General features: G+C 47.9%; 2 protein-coding genes across 2 annotated transcripts in view; both read right to left on the bottom strand.

Annotated features, from left to right (window-relative positions):
• LOC137535357 (zinc finger protein 850-like) overlaps positions 1–20945 on the bottom strand; it is a 144644-nt gene that overhangs the window by 2133 nt on the left and 121566 nt on the right. Inside the window, exon 5 of the mRNA XM_068257185.1 lies at positions 12058–12062. Within this exon, the coding sequence (XP_068113286.1) occupies positions 12058–12062 (5 nt within the window). The remainder of the gene's footprint in view (positions 1–12057; positions 12063–20945) is intronic.
• Positions 45–19458, bottom strand: LOC137535355 (S-antigen protein-like). The gene is made up of 3 exons (XM_068257184.1): positions 18444–19458; positions 12156–12932; positions 45–119 (listed from the first exon to the last, which is right to left on the bottom strand). The coding sequence occupies exon 2, from the start codon at positions 12806–12808 to the stop codon at positions 12374–12376; it is 435 nt and encodes a 144-aa protein (XP_068113285.1). The 5' UTR covers positions 12809–12932; positions 18444–19458; the 3' UTR covers positions 45–119; positions 12156–12373.

Below are 20945 nucleotides of genomic sequence, written 5' to 3'. Positions count from 1 at the left end.
ATTTGGGGTAACCAGGATATCTGCAGGAGACTCTTGTCCAGTGACATCATCATCCGCTGTACAGTCTGTGGATACAGAGAGACGAGTCTCTGAGAGTTTCCTGATGCCGGGACTCCGCACTGCAAATAGAGAAACATCATCACTTCCTGTTCGAGAATTCTGAGAGGAGGAACAATTATCATTAGCGATGGTCAGTGAGCTGCTAAGAATTCCAAGTTGAGGCAAAGTTTATGCAGTTTGAAAATGGACCAGATGAAGCAGATGCAGAATTTTGCATATAATTAGCATACAATTTGCACCATCTCAGAGTTAGGCCTGGAAACAACTGGCAGCAATTTTCTAAGCACTTGTGATTTGTGAATCTCTTGCTAATGTAATGCTATGGGGGATAAAACAACAAATCCCATCCCCCACGTGTGATCACACACATAGCATTACATTATCAAGGGCTTCTCATCACAAGTGCTTAGTGGGTCCCAGGCCTTACAGTAACAGTAAGAGCTGCGTAGGTAACCCCCACTGTGTTTTCACTTCACAATGATGTTTGAGCGGCTTTACAATGTTTTTATCCTAATTGAATTAAATATTATGTTTTATTACTAGTTTTCCTCTAATTAAAGTTATATACGAAGATCCATATTAATAAGGTGTGTGTATAGAGGAAGTTAGACACTCAGACGACAGTACTGAGGTCACCACAAGGTGCAATTTCCCTGCTGTGGCACCTACTGTGAGCTGGGAAGTGTAAGCGATGGGGGTGATGGATGTCACATGGGTGCCCACAAGAGAGGAACAGGAGGAGCAATCAGAGGGAGAGACAGAGCCTTGGAAAGGGAGGATAAGAGTGAGAAGCAGGGAGAGGTTGCAGGGGACAGGAGGCAAACAGGAAAGTGTGAAGTCACCTGGGGTCAGCCAGACACATTGCCCAGTCACTCCTACCGGTACCAGAGCATCAGTACAAGGCTCTGCAGTGTGGGCTTATTTCTGCGTGTCTGCCTGATACAGTACAGAAGCCATATGCATCCTGTGTCACAAGAGACTTAGTCGTGGCAAGAAGAACAACTTCAATGAGTATATAATTTTTATTTAGGTAGCACAACGTCGTAGTGGTTAGCGCTGTCGCCTTGCAGCACTGGGTCCCTGGTTCAAATCCCAGCCAGGTCAACATCTGCAAGGAGTTTGTATGTTCTCCCCGTGGCTGCATGGGTTTCCTCCGGGCACTCCAAAAACATACAGATATGTTAATTAGCTTCCCCCTAAATTGGCCCTAGACTACAATACATGTACTGTACAAAACATACATAAACATATGACTATGGTAGGGATTAGATTGTGAGCCCCTCTGAGGCACAGTTAGTGACAAGACAATATATACTCTGTACAGCGCTGCGGAAGATGATGGCGCTATATAAATACTAAATAATCAGAATAATAAATAATAATAATAATAATAATGTAGATGAGGATTGGGAAAATGCCCTTGATGCTGTGAAAAAGGTATCCCCCTATGTTCATGGTAGAATCATGCAATTATATATTCTCCAGCAGGACTATCTGACCCCGAACAGGCTAGTTACATATAACTCCATGGCCACTGATGTCTGTCCCAAATATCTCCCGCACCCCCCTTTTTTCATCTTATTAAGGATTACCCCGTGATAATAGATGACTGGAAACAACTTACAAAATTCTTGCATGACAAGGTTCCCTATGAACGCTGATCCAATTGTATGCATTTTGGGTGTCATACATGATGAGGGTTTGGCAACTCCCCGTAAATCCTTTTTGTCAGGAGTGCTGATCATGGCCAGGCAAGAGGCGGCAAGCAGATAGATGGCTTGTGCCCTCGCCACTAACCTTTCAAAACTGGGTTAAAAGAGTAGACAGCTCATTTCCTTATAAAAAAAAAAACAAGTGTGTGTAGATAGAAGGCCATCAAGAACTCTAGTATGGGATAGATGGAAGGAGCGCCAATAATACCCCAAAACACAGGTTGTGTATTTTACCCTGCCAGCCTATGGGATGCCTCTGCTAGCTCTCAGCCTTACATACCTGACGGACTGACATCCCACTGCTATGCTAATGACACTCAACTATATCTTTCCTTCAAGCCTGGGGTGACAGACCCAACTCCCAACAATAAACACCTGCCTAGCTGAACTACAGCAATGGATGAGTGACAACTGGCTGAGACTAAATGCAGATAAAACTTAAGTCCTTCTAATCGGAGGGAAGCGAATGACAACAAAAACAACTTCTCCTGAAGTCTTCACCACTGGGAATAGGAGGCACAGATCTACACAGCTCTGAGCATGTGCGTAGCCAGGGAGTTCTAATTGATGGGGATTTAAACTTCAGAACCCACATCTCTGCTGTGGTGAAATCATCCTATTTTCACTTGAAGAACATCACAAAAATCAAGCACCTCATCCCCCTAGAAGATCTGCCAACCTTAGTTCATGCCTTCCTTACATCCCGACTGGACTAGGTCAATGTTCTCTACACCAGCCTTCCAAAAAAGGACTTGTACTGCCTACAGCTGATACAGAATACTGCTGCCAGACTGTTAACCAACCCCGTCACTGCCACATAACACCAGTCCTGCACTCCCTTCACTGGCTACCTATAGAATGGAGGGACCTATTCCAGATTGGCCTACTGACATTTAAATCACTACATAATCTGGCCCTGGATATATGAAAGAAATGTTACAGCTGTGTAGCAATCCCCGCAATCTCAGATCCACACGTTCTAATAATCTAGTCATACCCAGAGTTCACCTGGAAACTTTTGGTCCCAGAGCCTTCTGTCATGCCTCTCCTACATTATGGAAATCCTTACCTCAGCAGATCAGGACAGCTCCATCTCTGGATGTGTTTCAATCCAGACTGAAAACCCACCTGTTTAGTCTGGCATTTGCAGAAATATAATTTCTGTTGTGTCAATACTTCATCCTACTGCCAATTTCTGAATCTGAGAGAGCCTAAGCGCTTTGCATGCTATGGGAGAAAAGCTCTATAGAAATGTTATTATTATTATTGTTATTGTTAGCTTTCAGTATGTAAGTACCTTGTAATCATGGTTAGCATGCTTCCCAGCTGGCAATAGATTATTTCATGCATAGCAGACACAATCCCCTTTCCAGTAATGCCAAGATACCAGCCTGTTGCTGTCTAGCAGATTTTTTTTTATATCTTCTAACATGTGACAAACTGGCTAACATGCTTAATTGAACTGTGTAAGTTTTTATGTTTTTAGCCCCACAAATGGATTTGATTTGTGTATACCTGTTTATGACTGTACACACCTTTTTTTCTTTCACTTAATAAAAACGCTATTGTTTAAAAAAAAAAAAATCAGCATTTACCTGCCTAAACATTTTAAATTGCTGCCACTGACTGAGAGGCTTGACAAATTTGGGATTACCTGCCTAATAAATTTGTGGTTGCAGCCACTGTCTGAGGTGCCTGAAAAATTGAGCATTTACCTGCCTAAATATTTTTTTAGGCCTCTCAGACAGTGGCTGCCACTAAAAATGTTTTGGCAAGTAAATAGTATGGCTTATTTAACCACCCTGGCGTTCTATTAGGATCGCCAGGGCGGCTGCGGGAGGTTTTTTTTTTAATAAAAAAAAAACTATTTCATGCAGCCAACTGAAAGTTGGTTGCATGAAAGCCCACTAGAGGGTGCTCGACGCATTCTTCTGATTGCCGCCGGCAATCAGAAGTAACAAGGAAGGCTGCAATGAGCAGCCTTCCTGGTTTGGCTTTCCTTGTCGCCATGGCGACGAGCGGAGTGACGTCATGGACGTCAGCCGACGTCCTGACGTCAGCCGCCTCCGATCCAGCCCTTAGCGCTGGCCGGAACTATTTGTTCCGGCTGCGCAGGGCTCGGGTGGCTGGGGGGACCCTCTTTCGCCGCTGCAGGCGGCGGATCGCCGCGCTGCGGTGGCGATCAGGTAGCACATGCGGCTGGCAAAGTGCCGGCTGCGCGTGCTGCTTTTTATTTGATCAAAATTGGCACAGCAGGGCCTGAGCGGCACCCTCTGAGCTGAGCTCGTCCATACCGCTAAGATGGTTAACATTTATTGACATTAACGCAACATGGATCTCACAGGGATGCAGCACGGGCGTGTAATTGCCATTCCTCATGCAACTCAAGTATTCGCCAAATCAGGCGCCGATGTTCACTTTAATACAAATTAGCAGCAAGCCAGGGCCAAAGGGGAAAATGGGGCACCCGGGTACAACACCTTTCTCCAGGCCTTATTAATACAGGTGTATCGACAAATACACATGGTAAGTGTCTGCAAACCACGCTGCCTACTGCACTTACCACATTTCAGCCCACGTCTTACATCTATTTTCAAAACTGAGTTTTACCTACACTCTGCACAGGATTCCTGTGTATTAAAGTGACACTGAAAGAAAACAAAACTTATGAGATAATGAAATGTATGTGTAGTATGGATAATTAAAAGTACATTAGTAGCAAAGAAAAGAGTATCATCATTTTATTTTTAGTTATATAGCTTTTCTCTAAAGAGAGTCTGAAGCATTTCAAAATACCTGTTTTTATGCTGCAGGCCTCTTTATCATCATAGCTCAAGCTGATTCGCCGTGGGGACGCGGCAGAACAAGGTCCCCCTGAAATAGCCGGGGAAAGATTTGGGGCTCCTTCCGGGTAGAGACAGAGCTTTGTGCAGTAGCTCTGCATCTACTCGCATCAATCTGCACTGATCACCGCCTCTCCCCGCCCCTCTCAGTCTTCTTTCACTGAGAGGGGAGAGGCGGCGATCAGCGCAGACTGACTGTACTGGAGGCAGAGCTACAGCGCAAAGCTCCGCCTCTCCTCGCCTCTCTCAGTCTTCTTTCACTGAGAGGGGAGAGGCGGAGATCAGCGCAGACTGACTGTACTGGAGGCAGAGCTACAGCGCAAAGCTCCGCCTCTCCCCGCCCCTCTCAGTCTTCTTTCACTGAGAGGGGAGAGGCGGAGATCAGCGCGGACTGACTGTACTGGAGGCAGAGCTACAGCACAAAGCTCCGCCTCGCCCCGCCCCTCTCAGTCTTCTATCACTGAGAGGGGAGAGGCGGCGATCAGCTAGACTGACTGTACTGGAGGCAGAGCTACAGCGCAAAGCTCCGCCTCTCCCCGCCCCTCTCAGTCCTCTTTCACTGAGAGGGGAGAGGCGGCGATCAGCCAGACTGACTGTACTGGAGGCAGAGCTATAGCGCAAAGCTCCACCTCTCTCCACCTCTCTCAGTCTTCTTTCACTGAGAGGGGAGAGGCGGCGATCAGCGCAGACTGACTGTACTGGAGGCAGAGCTACAGCGCAAAGCTCCGCCTCTCCCCGCCTCTCTCAGTCTTCTTTCACTGAGAGGGGAGAGGCGGAGATCAGCGCAGACTGACTGTACTGGAGGCAGAGCTACAGCGCAAAGCTCCGCCTCTCCCCGCCTCTCTCAGTCTTCTTTCACTGAGAGGGGAGAGGCGGCGATCAGCCAGACTGACTGTACTGGAGGCAGAGCTACAGCGCAAAGCTCCGCCTCTCACTGTCCCTCTCAGTCTTCTTTCACTGAGAGGGGAGAGGCGGAGATCAGCCAGACTGACTGTACTGGAGGCAGAGCTACAGCGCAAAGCTCCACCTCTCCCCGCCCCTCTCAGTCTTCTTTCACTGAGAGGGGAGAGGCGGCGATCAGCCAGACTGACTGTACTGGAGGCAGAGCTACAGTGCAAAGCTCCGCCTCTCCCCACCCCTCTCAGTCTTCTATCACTGAGAGGGGAGAGGCGGCGATCAGCCAGACTGACTGTACTGGAGGCAGAGCTACAGCGCAAAGCTCCACCTCTCCCCGCCTCTCTCAGTCTTCTTTCACTGAGAGGGGAGAGGCGGCGATCAGCCAGACTGACTGTACTGGAGGCAGAGCTACAGCGCAAAGCTCCACCTCTCGCCGCCCCTCTCAGTCTTCTTTCACTGAGAGGGGAGAGGCGGCGATCAGCCAGACTGACTGTACTGGAGGCAGAGCTACAGCGCAAAGCTCCACCTCGCCCCGCCACTCTCAGTCTTCTTTCACTGAGAGGGGAGAGGCGGAGATCAGCGCAGACTGACTGTACTGGAGGCAGAGCTACAGCGCAAAGCTCCGCCTCTCCCCGCCCCTCTCAGTCTTTTATCACTGAGAGGGAAGAGGCGGCGATCAGCCAGACTGACTGTACTGGAGGCAGAGCTACAGCGCAAAGCTCCGCCTCTTCCCGCCCCTCTCAGTCTTCTTTCACTGAGAGGGGAGAGGCGGAGATCAGCGCGGACTGACAGTACTGGAGGCAGAGCTACAGCGCAAAGCTCCACCTCTCCACGCCCCAGTCTTCTTTCGCTGAGAGGGGAGAGGCGGAGATCAGCGCGGACTGACTGTACTGGAGGCGGAGCTACAGCGCAAAGCTCCGCCTCCCCGGCAGCACAATCCGCGACATGGAAAGCCTTGGAATTTTGCCCCGGGATTTGGGGGGTATAAGGCCCTCGTTCTGCTGAGACCCCGCGGCGAATCAGCTTGGGTTCTATTGATGAAGATGCCTGCAGCATAAAAAGAGGTATTTTGAAAGGCTTCAGTCTCTCTTTATAACATTGCATCGTTCTGTCTTTCACTGAGAGGGGAGAGGCGGCGATCAGCCAGACTGACTGTACTGTCCACCTCTCCCCGCCCCTCTCAGTCTTCTTTCACTGAGAGGGGAGAGGCGGTGATCAGCGCAGACTGACTGTACTGGAGACAGAGCTACAGCGCAAAGCTCCGCCTCTCCCCGCCCCTCTCAGTCTTCTTTCACTGAGAGGGGAGAGGCGGCCATCAGCCAGACTGACTGTACTGGAGGCAGAGCTACAGCGCAAAGCTCCGCCTCTCCCCGCCCCTCTCAGTCTTCTTTCACTGAGAGGGGAGAGGCGGAGATCAGCGCGGACTGACTGTACTGGAGGCAGAGCTACAGCGCAAAGCTCCGCCTCTCCCCGCCCCTCTCAGTCTTCTTTCACTGAGAGGGGAGAGGCGGAGATCAGCCAGACTGACTGTACTGGAGGCAGAGCTACAGCGCAAAGCTCCGCCTCTCCACGCCCCTCAGTCTTCTTTCATTGAGAGGGGAGAGGCGGAGATCAGCGCGGACTGACTGTACTGGAGGCGGAGCTACAGCGCAAAGCTCCGCCTCCCCGGCAGCACAATCCGCGACATGGAAAGCCGTGGAATTTTGACCCGGGATTTGGGGGGTATAAGGCCCTCGTTCTGCTGAGACCCCGCGGCGAATCAGCTTGGGTTCTATTGATGAAGAAGCCTGCAGCATAAAAAGAGGTATTTTGAAAGGCTTCAGTCTCTCTTTATAACATTGCATCGTTCTGTCATATTTGAAATTACAAACCACACTCTGTATTTCAAACTATAAAACAAAGCGGAGCTAATGATCCTCTGAACTCCCCGGCAGTAAAACCTAATCTGAAGCTGTGTCTCGCTTTCTATTTGATGTATAAGTGCCTCAGAAAACAGGACTGTATTTCACCCAGTGGGTCTGAGAGCTCACAGCAGCTCTTCTGCATAGATAACAACTGAAGTTTCTTAACGCATCCTGTACTGGAAACAATATGAGACTATCTTTGCTACTAATGTTCTTTTTCTTTGCTGTACTACACATAAAATTCATTATATCATATGATTTTTTTCATTTCAGGTTCCCTTTAACTACCATTGAACATCAGCACATTCTATTAGCGATTATCCAGTCATTGCAGCAATTGCAGCTAGTGACTTACATTCACCCGCACAAAGGGAAAAGCAATCTGACCTGCATCATCCTGCATAAGATTTACACTAAATGTGCTACGACTACAAACTGCTAAACTACTTTCAAGCACATTTAATGGTTGATGATTGTTTCACAGAAGCCTGCAGAGTTTATTAGCAGGTTAAATGCATCATTTTGTTTATAAGTAGGTTAATGACATATTTTTGCTTTTTACTATTTGCTATTTTTGCACACTTTTTCAGGACCCTCCCAGTTCATTTTGTCACTGCAGCGAGTGGAGGTGTCCGTGGTCTGAATGCGTGAGTGACTGTAGGTACGTACCGATATATACTATTGTCTATTTTAGGGTTGCCGCGATATACCGGTATTACGATATATCGCGGTTTCATTGTGCACGGTAACCGTACCGTGCACAATCTCGTTTTACCGGTTTTAGGGGCGGGGCGATCGGGAGGGCGGGGCGACGTAGCGGCGGGGATGCGACGCAGCGACGAGCGCACGAACAGCGGCGGGGATACAAATACTCACTTCCGAGAAGCCAGCTCCGTCCTTCACGATGCACCCGGGCTTCATTGTCCTTCCTGTTCTTGCATCACATTTCCTTGAAACAGCGCCCCCTGGGTGCTATTACAAGCTGATGCAAGAACATGAAGTACAATGAAAGCCCGTACATCGGTGAAGGACCTGGCTGCTGGCATGTGAGTATTTATCCCTGCTGCTGCTTCCCCTCTCCCTCCCCCCGGCTCTCTGTGCTGCAGCCACCTGCTTCTGGCTACACCCATCTCTGGCTACCTATGCTGCGGGCACCTTCTACTGAGTACACCCATCCCTGGCTACCTATGCTGCGAGCACCTAGTCCTGGCTACACTTAACCCTGGCTACCTATCCTGCGAGCACCTACTACTGACTACACCTATCCCTGGCTACCTATTCTGCAAGCACCTACTACTGACTACACCTATCCCTGGCTACCTATCCTGCGAGCACCTACTACTGGCTACACCTAACCCTGGCTACCTATCCTGCGAGCACCTACTACTGACTACACCTATCTCTGGCTACCTATGCTGCGAGCACCTACTACTGGCTACACCTAACCCTGGCTACCTATCCTGCGAGCACCTACTACTGACTACACCCTGTCCCTGGCTACCTATGCTGCGAGCACCTTCTACTGACTACACCCTATCTCTGGCTACCTATGCTGCGCACACCTACTACTGACTACACCTGTCACTGGCTACCTATGCTGCAAGCACCTACTACTGGCTACACTTGTCCCTGGCTACGTATGCTCTGAGCACCTACTACTGACTACACCTATCACTGACTACCTATACTGCGGCTACCTATACTGCGGTCACCTATTACTGGCTACACCTATCCCTGGCTACCTATGCTGCGGCCACCTAGTACTAGCTACACCTATCTCTGGATACCTATGCTGCGGCCACCTAGTACTAGCTACACCTATCCCTGGCTATCTATGCTGCGGCCACCTACTACTGGCTTCAGGGGGAAAGGGGGGGGGGCCCGGGTCTAAATAATAGTACAATACCGTATACCGTAATACCGTCATACCGTGGTATTTTTTTTGACGGTTATCATACCGTGGAATTTCATACCGTTACAACCCTAGTCTATTTATTCACGTATTCTTGTTACTGCACATTTTATTTTGATGAATTGCTACATAGCGGTGTTTTAAATGCACTTAGCACTTTTTTGATTATTACAAGATATTGTTTATCTTTGTAAGAGAGGTGGATACTCTTATTTTCAAACTAGCTGGTGTTAAATTTACTATTTACCGGTGCAACACTGATCCAGGGCTGTGGAGTAGTTACAAAAATCCACCGACTCCGACTCCTCAGTTTAGGATTCCACCGACTCAGACTCCTCGACTCCGACTCCTCTAATTTGCATATTAAAATCTTGTTGATAGAAAGTATGTAACATGAAATTCGTCTCTTAACTGCCAACGCTTAGGAATTTTAAAAGTCAACTGAAGTGAGAAGGATATGGAGACTGACATATTTATTCCCTTTAGTCATAGACTAAAACTAGTCCTTGGTAAGAGTACTTGTAAAAGGTACAGGCCGGAACAAAGAACATCTATCAGGCCCTAGGCAATGTAACTGTGGGTACATGTAAGAGTGATGTGCAGGTACTCTGCAGGGGAATGAGGAGATTCTTCCTCTATTACACATTCTTCATGCACAATCTGAACAAGGTTTATGGGTGACAGACAACACCTCTCTGTTCAATGTGCACAACATTCTCAGTGGATTCCCTGCAGCTCTGTGGGGAGTGCATATGTAGAGTATAGTACTATTGTGTACCAAAGTAAACCTGAGACAGATGAAATTAAAGTTTTATACATACCTGAGGCTTCCTCCAGCCCCCTTCAGGCTAATCAGTCCCTCGCTGTCCTCCTTCGCCACCTGGATCTTCTGCTATGAGTCCAGGTACTTGAGCCAGTCTGGTGTAGTGCGCATGCACACACTCCGCTGCCAGGGGCGTACTACACCTGTGCAGAATGCTCCTAGCTGTGGAAGCGGCACATAGCCAGACTGCTCTGACTGGCTGAATTACCGGGACTCATAGCAGAAGTTCCAGGTGGTGAAGGAGGACAACGAGGGATTGATTAGCCTGAAGGGGGTTGGAAGAAGCCCCAGGTATGTATAACAATCTTCTTTTCATCCGTCTCAGGTACCCTTTAATTTGTAGTCACCAAACCAAATTTTAACAACATATCAAATTATTTGATTTTATGAGCAAAGAGAGTGAGTACATTTCCATAAACCAGCATCAATGCAGAATTATTTCCATCTCATTGACCATCTCTATTAGTGACACGGCTGCACATCAGGCTTTATACTTACAGCATAGATGTTATTTAGTATATATATGAGATTCCTGTGTACACATCATATATACTGTACAGTCACAATCAGATATGTATATCTGACTTTAAATATGTATATCTGACTTTAAAAATACGGGGACTGCTTTATTGAAGCAGCACAAGTAACTAATTCTTGTTCTTTGTTCCGGTCTGTACCTTTTACAAGTACTCTTACCAAGGACTAGTTTTAGTCTAAAGGGAATAAATATGGCAGTCTCCATCTCCTTCTCACTTCAGTTGTCTTGTAAAATTCCTAAGCGTTGGCAGTTAAGAGACAAATTTCACGTTACATACTGTTAATCAACAAAATTGTAATATGCAAATTAGAGGAGTCGGAGTCGAGGAGTCAGAGGAATCCTAAACTGAGGAGTCAGAGTCGGTGGAAATTTGGACCGACTCCACAGCCCTGGTATACACCCTGCATGCAGTCTGTGTGTATGATCTATCTGCCTGGTCCTGCTGTGCTCTCTGTCACAGGCTCTGCTTCATGACCATGCTAGCTTAGCCACTACTTTAACTAGCCTGTCTGCCTAGTGCTTCAGGCTTAACAGTGGCAGATACAGAGTAGTCATTGTAGCTGCAGGGGTTAAGTGTAGTGTAGCTGGGAATGGGGGCAGAAGGTGTTAAGCTAGATCTAGACGGAGCGATCCGGCGGCTCAATTAGCCGCATCCCCGCCGCGACCCCACGTGCATCGGATTCGACCCCCCCTCGTCCCCGCCGGCGCCGCTTATCTTCTGCTCGATTCCCTGCCATTGTCCGCTCGTGGGGAACGAGCAGGGAATCGGCGGCGGCGAGATCGGACTTGTCGGAACTTATCAATCGAGCCGCATCAGCGGCTCGATTGATAAGACACATCGCGGCGTCTAGAGCGAGCATTAGAGTAGTGCATTGTAGCATAGCTGGTGGGCATCAGGAGTTAGCTTAGTGTGTTATTGATGGGAATCAGAGGTTAGCATTGTGCAGTGGAGTTTAATTGGTGGGGCATCAAGATTCAAGTTAGCATAGTGTAGTGTATTGGTGGATCATCAGGTGTTGGCAGAGTGTAGTTGGGGCAATGTGAATTTAGTGCTAAAGCTTGATTTGAAGAAAATCGTGAAAAAATCGAAATCGCAATTTTTGAGAGAATTTTTTTCCCCCTAAAATCGTGTAGCCCTAACAAGTAACTAATTTTGATTGGTTTATTTCATTTTTATGGACTAAGCACAGCTATTACTGTATGTATAAATTATTTATGATGACTATTATCTGAGAAATAGAACATTTTATCATATTTTCTATTTTAATTACAGTTTAAATTCATTAGGAGTCGGAGTCGGTGCATTTTTTCCCGACTCCGACTCCAGGCACCCAAAATTGCCCCGACTCCGACTCCACAGCCCTGCACTGATCCTTGCATTCTAACTCCTAATATGGCCAGTCTGTGAGCAGTGACACAGTCATAATAACCAACAAGATATTCAACACTTAATATTGATTACTCACCTGTTCTGCCCTCTGAAAATGGGGTTTTCTCTATATTTGTCCTCATCATGTCACCCGGCTCCATAGACTGCTGATCACTCTTCACATATGTCATGTCTTCCTCTTCTTTAATTGTCCCCATCATGTCACCCTCCTCCATAGACTGCTGATCACTCCTCACATACTTCTCTTCTTCTTTCATTGTCCTCATCATGTCACCCTTCTTCATAGACCGCTGATCACTCCTCACATGTCTCTTCTTCCACTTTAATTGTCCTCATCATGTCCCCCTCCTCCATGGACTGCTGATCATCCTTCACATATGTCATGTCTTCTTCCTCCTTAATGGTCCCCATCATGTCACCCTTCTCCATAGACTGCTGACCACTCCTCACATACTTCTCTTCTTCTTCTTCTTCTTTGATTATCCTCATCAGGTCACCCTCCTTCATAGACTGCTGATCACTCCTCGCATACTTCTCTACTTCTTCTTCTTTAATTGTCCTTATCATGTCACCCTTCTCCATAGACTGCTGATCACTCCTCACATACTTCTCTTCTTCCTCTTTAATTGTCCCCATCATGTCCCCCTCCTCCATAGACTGCTGATCACTCCTCACATACTTCTCTACTTCTTCTTCTTTAATTGTCCCCATCATGTCACGCTCCTCCATAGACTGCTGATCACTCCTCACATACTTCTTTCTCTTTGTCTGTTCTCATCATGTGTTTCTCTTCTACAGACTGCAGAACACTCCTCGGATACCTTCTCTTGTTTTTTGAGCTCAGAACTCAGTTCTGAAATGGATAACAAATTAAAGCTGTAAGATATTAGCAGTAATAAACAGAGCACAGGAAAGAACATAATTTGCTCGGGGTGATAATATCCCATAAGCTGTGGTCTCCTGCACATTCAGTACCACAGTCCTCTCTCACAGTGTGCCTTGCTCATCATCTGGTGCTTCTCTCCTCCTCTCCATGCACACAATCCTGGGAGGATACAGCAGTGCCGGCAGCGGTAAATGGATGAGGATGTGAGGAGAGAACAGCTGGAGACAGAGGAAGATAGGAGCAGAGGCCTGCAGCTAATTAGCTACAAATGATCATTACTTATGGCTCTGGCACCTAATGAACTAGGCAGAGGGAACTGCAGCTCCATATCCTGACCTCACCTGTCCATCACCTACTAACCCCAAACCCTCCAAGAGCAACAAACCTCCCAACTGGGACAGTGCCAATACCAAGACCAAAGCAGCAGAGGCCACCCAACCCCTCCCCAGCTGCAGCCTCCATCTTTTCTGCCTGTCCTACCAGCCAAGCCCCTTGTTACCTGGCTCCACCCCCTAGCTGTGACTCACCAGCCATCATCTTTCTGCATACTCCAACCTCTCCCACTGTGGGACTGCCCAACACCAGTGGCTCCTGACTGCACATTGGCTTCTCTCCATCAGAGATACAATGGATATGGTCATCCGGTGGCACTGTCTGAACTGCTGCAACTGGACACAATGGACAGAACCTGCTCCATCAGAACATCCCTACCCTGAGACCTCCACTGACCCACAACAACTGTATTGCACAACATATTATTGATCAAATCAAGGAGCAAAAGGTTGCCGGCACTACAAAACCTGTAGCCGTGTCACTGGGAATGGGGATGGACAGATGTTCTAAAGGCCACCTTGATACTATAACAGATACTACGTGCTCATGACTAATTAGCGAAAAATACACATAGGATCAGCATCAAAAAACAAAAACAGTTGAATCAGGCACTGCAGTGGTTACTGTTTTAATGGTGTTTCAGATTGTGGATAAAATCACCATTGTTATATCAAAATTGTGACATTCAAAAAGGTAGGTGCAAAACATCATCATCTGTAGAAAAAATCGTCATGTGCAAACATATTGTGCATTCAAATAGTTGCAAGAGGAGGATGTCCTACCATATCAAAAGGTGGCGGTGGTGGGTGCAGGGCTCTTCCGAGTGGATCAGCCTCGGAAGAAGAACCGCCGTACGAAACGGCCGTTAGGCTACCGATTTTGCCCTGCACCCACCACCGCCACCTTTTGATATGGTAGGACATCCTCCTCTTGCAACTATTTGAATGCACAATATGTTTGCACATGACGATTTTTCTACAGATGATGATGTTTTGCACCTACCTTTTTGAATGTCACAATTTTGATATAACAATGGTGATTTTATCCACAATCTGAAACACCATTAAAACAGTAACCACTGCAGTGCCTGATTCAACTGTTTTTCTTTTTTGATGCACAACATATTATTGGCTGCCGGCCTTAGTGACTGTTGCTATGAACAGCTGCTGGGAAAAGCTATCAGGGAAAATGTCCTCCTTCACAGGGAAGAGAAACAGGCCGGCCTCCCATAACGGCTGGGATAAACATACAACTCCTGTGACTGCAGTAATAAGCACAGGTCCTGAGGAAGCGCTCCTATGTAGAGTGCGAAACAGCTGTTGACGATCCTGTTACATGCTTGCCCCTTTCTCTTCTGGCTGACTGTCGTCTAGTTTGTCTGCACCGATTTTAAATGCATTTCAATAAAGGTCTTTTTTTACTGGATGTGCCCGGCCGCTCCTATCTCTACAGTATCTAACTTGGTGGAACTATTTTGGGCCTTGAGCACTCCGGAGTGACCCAGGCTAGTGGTCCTGTGCACCTCGTTTTCTACCTATCTTACAGATGATAACAGGTGTATTTAGCTTCATAATTTATAGCATAAGAAGTAATAGAAATCCAGAGATAAGGTAATACAGAGAGTGTGCATATGTGTGAGGCACCAGCTGGAGGTGGCAGCTGCTCCACGAGGATCTTATGGGCTCAGTATTCCATGGCATACAAGATCAGCCAGTCACAGCTCCACTCCGCACTATTCACAGATTATATTCCTCTCTATGTCTCCATCCCTAAGGGGCAATTATCTAACCTAGTCCAATATATAGATACTTTGTATCATTCTCAGGAATAAAGGCCTACTACCCTAAAGTAAAATTCTACTACTCCCTTCAAGGCGTACATTTAAAAGCACCACATGTTAAAATGGGTGCAATGTTCCCTCCACACCTCTACCTAATACTAACCCTTCACCCTACGTACACCTAATTAGAGTTGGGCGAACTGTTAGCGCAACTGCAGCCGAACTGTTCGGCTGCCCAACCTGTCATGTGGCTGTGGCTCTTACTACTTCCGGGTCGCAATGACCCGGAGTAGTACGTCTGCGCTGGCCCGGCGGAGCGCGTCCTAGATCGCGCTCCCGTTGCCGGGCACTCTCTGCGCATGTGTGTGACGTCATGAGTGACGTCACACACATGCGCAGAGAGTGCCCGGCAACAGGAGCGCGATCTAGGAAGCGCTCCGCCGGGCCAGCGCAGACGTACTACTCCGGGTCATTGCGACCCGGAAGTAGTAAGAGCCACAGCCACATGACAGGTTGGGCAGCCGAACAGTTCGGCTGCAGTTGCGCTAACAGTTCGCCCAACTCTACACCTAATACTAACCTCCCTCTACCTATGCATAACACTAACTCCACCCCCCACATAACACTAACATCTTCTCTACTTATGCCTAACACCAACCTCCCCCCTACCTACACCTAATGCTAACTCCCTTCCTACACCGAACACTAACCTCCCCCTACCTACACCTAACACTAACCTCCCCCTTCCTACACCTAACACTAACCTCTTCCTACCTACACCAAACACCAACCTCACCTCTACCTACACCTAAAACTAACCTCCCTCTACCGACACCTAACACTAACCTCCCTCTACCTACACCTAACACTAACCCGCCCCCAACACCTTACACTAACTCTTCCCCCCCACCTTCCCTCAACAACACCAACCTCTCCCATACCTACACCTAACACTAACCTCCTCTTCCCTACACCCAACACTAACCCCTCCCCCCCCCCATTACTTACACCTAACACTAACCTTCCCCTATGCCTAACACTAACCTCCTCCTCCCTACACCTAACACTAACCTCCCCCCACCTAAACCTAACACCAACCTCTCCCTATCTACACCTAACACTAACCTCCCCCCACCTAAACCTAACACTAACCTCTCCCTATCTACACCTAACACTGACCTCCCCTATCAACATCTAACACTATACTCCCCCCCACTTACACCTAACATTAACCTCCTCTCTACACCTAACACTAGCCTTCTCCATGCCTACACCTAAAACTAACTTCCCCCTACATACACCTAACACTAACTTCCCCCTACCTACACCTAACACTAACTTCCCCCTACCTACACCTAACACTAACTTCTCCTTACACCTAACACTAACCTCCTCCTCTATACACCTAACACCGACTAACATCCCCTCTACTTATGCCTAACACCAACCTCCCCCCTACCTACACCTAATGCTAACTCCCTTCCTACACCGAACACTAACCTCCCCCTACCTACACCTAACACTAACCTCCCCCTTCCTACACCTAACACTAACCTCTTCCTACCTACACCTAACACCAACCTCCCCCCTACCTACACCTAAAACTAACCTCCCTCTACCGACACCTAACACTAACCTCCCTCTACCTACACTTAACACTAACCCGCCCCCCACACCTTACACTAACTCTTCCTCCCCACCTTCCCTCAACAACACCAACCTCTCCCATACCTACACCTAACACTAACCTCCTCTTCCCTACATCCAACACTAACCCCCCCCCCCCCCCCATTACTTACACCTAACACTAACCTTCCCCTATGCCTAACACTAACCTCCTCCTCCCTACACCTAACACTAACCTCCCCCCACCTAAACCTAACACCAACCTCTCCCTATCTACACCTAACACTAACCTCCCCCCACCTAAACCTAACACTAACCTCTCCCTATCTACACCTAACACTAACCTCCCCTATCAACATCTAACACTATACTCCCCCCTACTTACACCTAACATTAACCTCCTCTATACACCTAACACCGACTAACATTCAACCTACTTACGCCTAACACAAGAGAGCTGTGAAATGGCTGACTGTATGAATGTATATCATGTATAGTCACCTAACACCAACCTCCCCCCCCCCATACCTACACCCAACACTAACCCCCCCCCCCCCATACCTACACCTAACACTAACCTTCCCCTACGCCTAACACTAACCTCCTCCTCCCTACACCTAACACTAACTTCCCCCCACCTAAACTTAAACTGTGATACAGCTGACTGTATGAATGTATATCATGTATAGTCAATATGTATATTACAGTCTGATACATTTTCAATAAGAGGTAATAGAATACTGGGTTGTTTACAAGGTAAGCAGAAGAAGTGAGAACCACAGGAGGTTTTGACGCCCTCGTGTCTCTCTCCTAGTGTGAGTGAAGGGCAATGCTTAAGGTACATGGGAAATGCCAGCACTGGAGGGACATGGCTATATTCCATATACCTCTTCTCTTGTCTCTGTGATGTGAATTATTACTAGGAAGGTGAGATGCCAGCAATGGAGGGACATGGCTACATTCCATATACATCTTCTCTTGTCTCTGTGATGTGACTTAATTATTACGAGGAAGGTGAGATGCTGGCACTGGAGGGACATGGCTATATTCCATATACATCTTCTCTTGTCTCTGTGATGTGACTGAATTATTACTAGGAAGGTGAGATGCCAGCACTGGAGGGACATGGCTATATTCCATATACATCTTCTCTTGTCTCTGTGATGTGAGTTATTACTAGGAAGGTGAGATGCTGGCACTGGAGGGACATGGCTATATTCCATATACATCTTCTCTTGTCTCTGTGATGTGACTGAATTATTACTAGGAAGGTGAGATGCCGGCACTGGAGGGACATGACTATATTCCATGTACATCTTCTCTTGTCTCTGTGATGTGAATTATTACTAGGAAGGTGAGATGCCAGCACTGGAGGGACATGGCTATATTCCATATACATCCTCTCTTGTCTCTGTGATGTGACTGAATTATTACGAGGAAGGTGAGATGCTGGCACTGGAGGGACATGGCTATATTCCATATACATCTTCTCTTGTCTCTGTGATGTGACTGAATTATTACTAGGAAGGTGAGATGCCAGACATAATCTATGGCACGTGTAGGGGATTCACTAGACAACTGGCAAACAAGTCTCAGTAGTTATAAAAGTCTCTTGTATGGCAATTACTTCAAGGGGGATGATAAGGATAGTGACAAGTGTACTATCAACTCCTCTGTAACAAAGTATGTCCATCCCGACCTCTGCTCTGCTCAATTTATAACAACAATCACACAATTACCTCTTCCAGTCGTGTCTTCTCTCCATCTCCTGCAACTTCTCTTCCTGCTGTTACATCATTTCCTGTCAAGAAAAAAATTGTATGACTTGGTGCACAAGTCCCTAAAAAGACTAAGTTCACCTCAAGCGAGTGCCCGAGGGAAGGCAGGTTGAATGATGCAACACCAATAAAATTTAAGAACAACCACCACTCTTCAGAACTTAATGTCAAAAAATACTTTATTAGTAGAAAAATTCCAAAAACCCCTCTGAATATCCCAACCCCCTAAAACCAAAAAGGACACGGGCATCCAAAGCAGGAGTACTCAAACAACAATCACACAATTCCAGATTCCAGCCGTGTGCCTCCATCTCCTGCAACTTCTCTCTTCCTGCTGTTACATAATTTCCTGTCTTTGGCATAATTTCCTTCTTTCTGTGCGTTCCACCTGTAAGTGGGGATTTGTCCATCTTGTGGTGAGTAGGCTAACTGCAGCCCCTGGTTGTGCAATGATTGTAATTATTAAGTCCCCCGATAATTGTAGGTCAATTTTCAGGCCTCCAGCAGCTGATAAGAGCTGGGTGGTCTGCCTGTCCAGTCATGAATGAGCAGCAGAGATGGGCATTGACTGCTGTCTGAATTGAATGTCAGCAGGGGGTCCCTGTCCCTCCCCAGGCACAGAGTCCAGCTACGTCATAGAGAGAGTGTTTCGTCACAATAGAAGTCATCTTGCTGCTGTTGCCTAGCAACCCGCTGTACACACAGCCGTGCCACAACTTGTCTGTAAGAGCTTCGAGCAGGCGGGTCGCTGTTTGCTAAAGAGGAGGAGAAGGCTGAGGTGACCGGGAAGATGATAGAGCAGGAGGGTAGAGGGCAGAGGAATGGTGCGTCAGGGAGAGTGCAGAGGAATGCGCCCTCTAGGGTAAGCGCTGAGAGGCTGCAGCCTGTCTGCCTCGTCCCGGTACCGTCCCTGAATAGGAGTAATAAGGCAGTAAATGGTGAGTGAGGGCTGGTCATGTTTTCCAAGAGAGGAAGCCTAGATGTGATGGGGATACAGTAGCAGGATGACCCAGCAGAAGTTGTCAGTATAGCGGGGTGGCGACACTAGGCGCCTCTGTACTGGTGTCTCTGCGATCCCCGGCCGTGTAGCATGATGAGTTTCCCCGGCCGGCCGGGCGGCCATGAAGTGAATTGTAGGAGGTGGGGGCTAGCAGAGAGGTAGGCATGTGAGGCCGTGAGTGAGTATGGGACAGCCAATGGGCTTGGGAGAGGCGTGTCGGAGGAGAGATCGCAGATGTAAAAAAAAAAGTGAAGTGCAAATGTTCAAAAAAAGTTGAGCGGTGCGACGTTTTCGTCGCACCAGACAGGCTGTAGCGTGTACAGCAAGCATTGCGCCCATAACGCATACCAGGCATCACGCTGCTCTAATGGGCAGTAGCAGAAGCGGAATCTTGGATCATCGACATACTGGCCATTGTGGTATAGTGCTGCCATCTTATGGACGATTTATGTGCTGCATTATATCCATTATGACCAGTGCAGTTTCTAGGCTAAAATGCACCCAGGGCGAGGGTGTAAAAATTGCGCCCCCCCCCCCTAGGTTAGATAGGTAGGTGCCTCTCAGTATAGGTTAGATTAGGTAGGTGCCCCCTAGTATAGGCTAGATTAGACAGGTGCCCCCCAGAATAGGTTAGATTAGGTAGCTGCCCCCCAGTATAGGTTAGATAAGGTAGCTGCCCCCCAGTATAGGTTAGATAAGGTAGCTGCCCCCCCAGTATAGGTTAGGTAGGTGCCCCCCAGTATAGGTTAGGTAGGTGCCCCCCAGTATAGGTTAGATAGGTAGCTGCCCCCCAGTATAGGTTAGATTAGGTAGCTGCCCCCCAGTGTAGGTTAGATAGGTAGCTGCCCCCCCAGTGTTGGTTATATTAGGTAGCTGCCCCCCAGTGTAGGTTAGATAGGTAGCTGCCCCCCAGTGTAGGTTAGATAGGTAGCTGCCCCCCAGTGTAGGTTAGATAGGTAGCTGCCCCCCAGTATAGGTTAGATAGGTAGCTGCCCCCCAGTATAGGTTAGATTAGGTAGGTGCCCCCCAGTATAGGTTAGATAGGTAGCTGCCCCCCAGCGTAGGTTAGATTAGGTAGCTGCCCCCAGTATAGGTTAGATAGGTAGCTGCCCCCCAGCGTAGGTTAGATTAGGTAGGTGCCCCCCAGCGTAGGTTAGATAGGTAGCTGCCCCCCAGCGTAGGTTAGATTAGGTAGCTGCCCCCAGTATAGGTTAGATAGGTAGCTGCCCCCCAGCATAGGTTAGATTAGGTAGCTGCCCCCAGTATAGGTTAGATAGGTAGCTGCCCCCCAGTGTAGGTTAGATTAGGTAGGTGCCCCCCAGTGTAGGTTAGATAGGTAGGTGCCCCCCAGCGTAGGTTAGATTAGCAGCTGCCCCCCAGCGTAGGTTAGATTAGGTAGATGCCCCCAGAATAGGTTAGATAGGTAGATGCCCCCAATAATGGAGGGGGGAGCCGCAGGGAGG

Source organism: Hyperolius riggenbachi, chromosome 10 (genome assembly GCF_040937935.1).
Source record: "Hyperolius riggenbachi isolate aHypRig1 chromosome 10, aHypRig1.pri, whole genome shotgun sequence".
In the NCBI taxonomy this organism is placed as follows: domain Eukaryota; kingdom Metazoa; phylum Chordata; class Amphibia; order Anura; family Hyperoliidae; genus Hyperolius; species Hyperolius riggenbachi.
The sequence above is the reverse complement of the archived record's forward strand: the minus strand, read 5'-3'. Positions and strand labels throughout refer to the sequence as shown.

What these genes read in the sequence shown, in the direction of transcription:
- LOC137535355 (XM_068257184.1), bottom strand. Translation starts at nt 12,808, where the DNA reads ATGGAGGAGCGTGACATGATGGGGACAATTAAAGAAGAAGAAGTAGAG.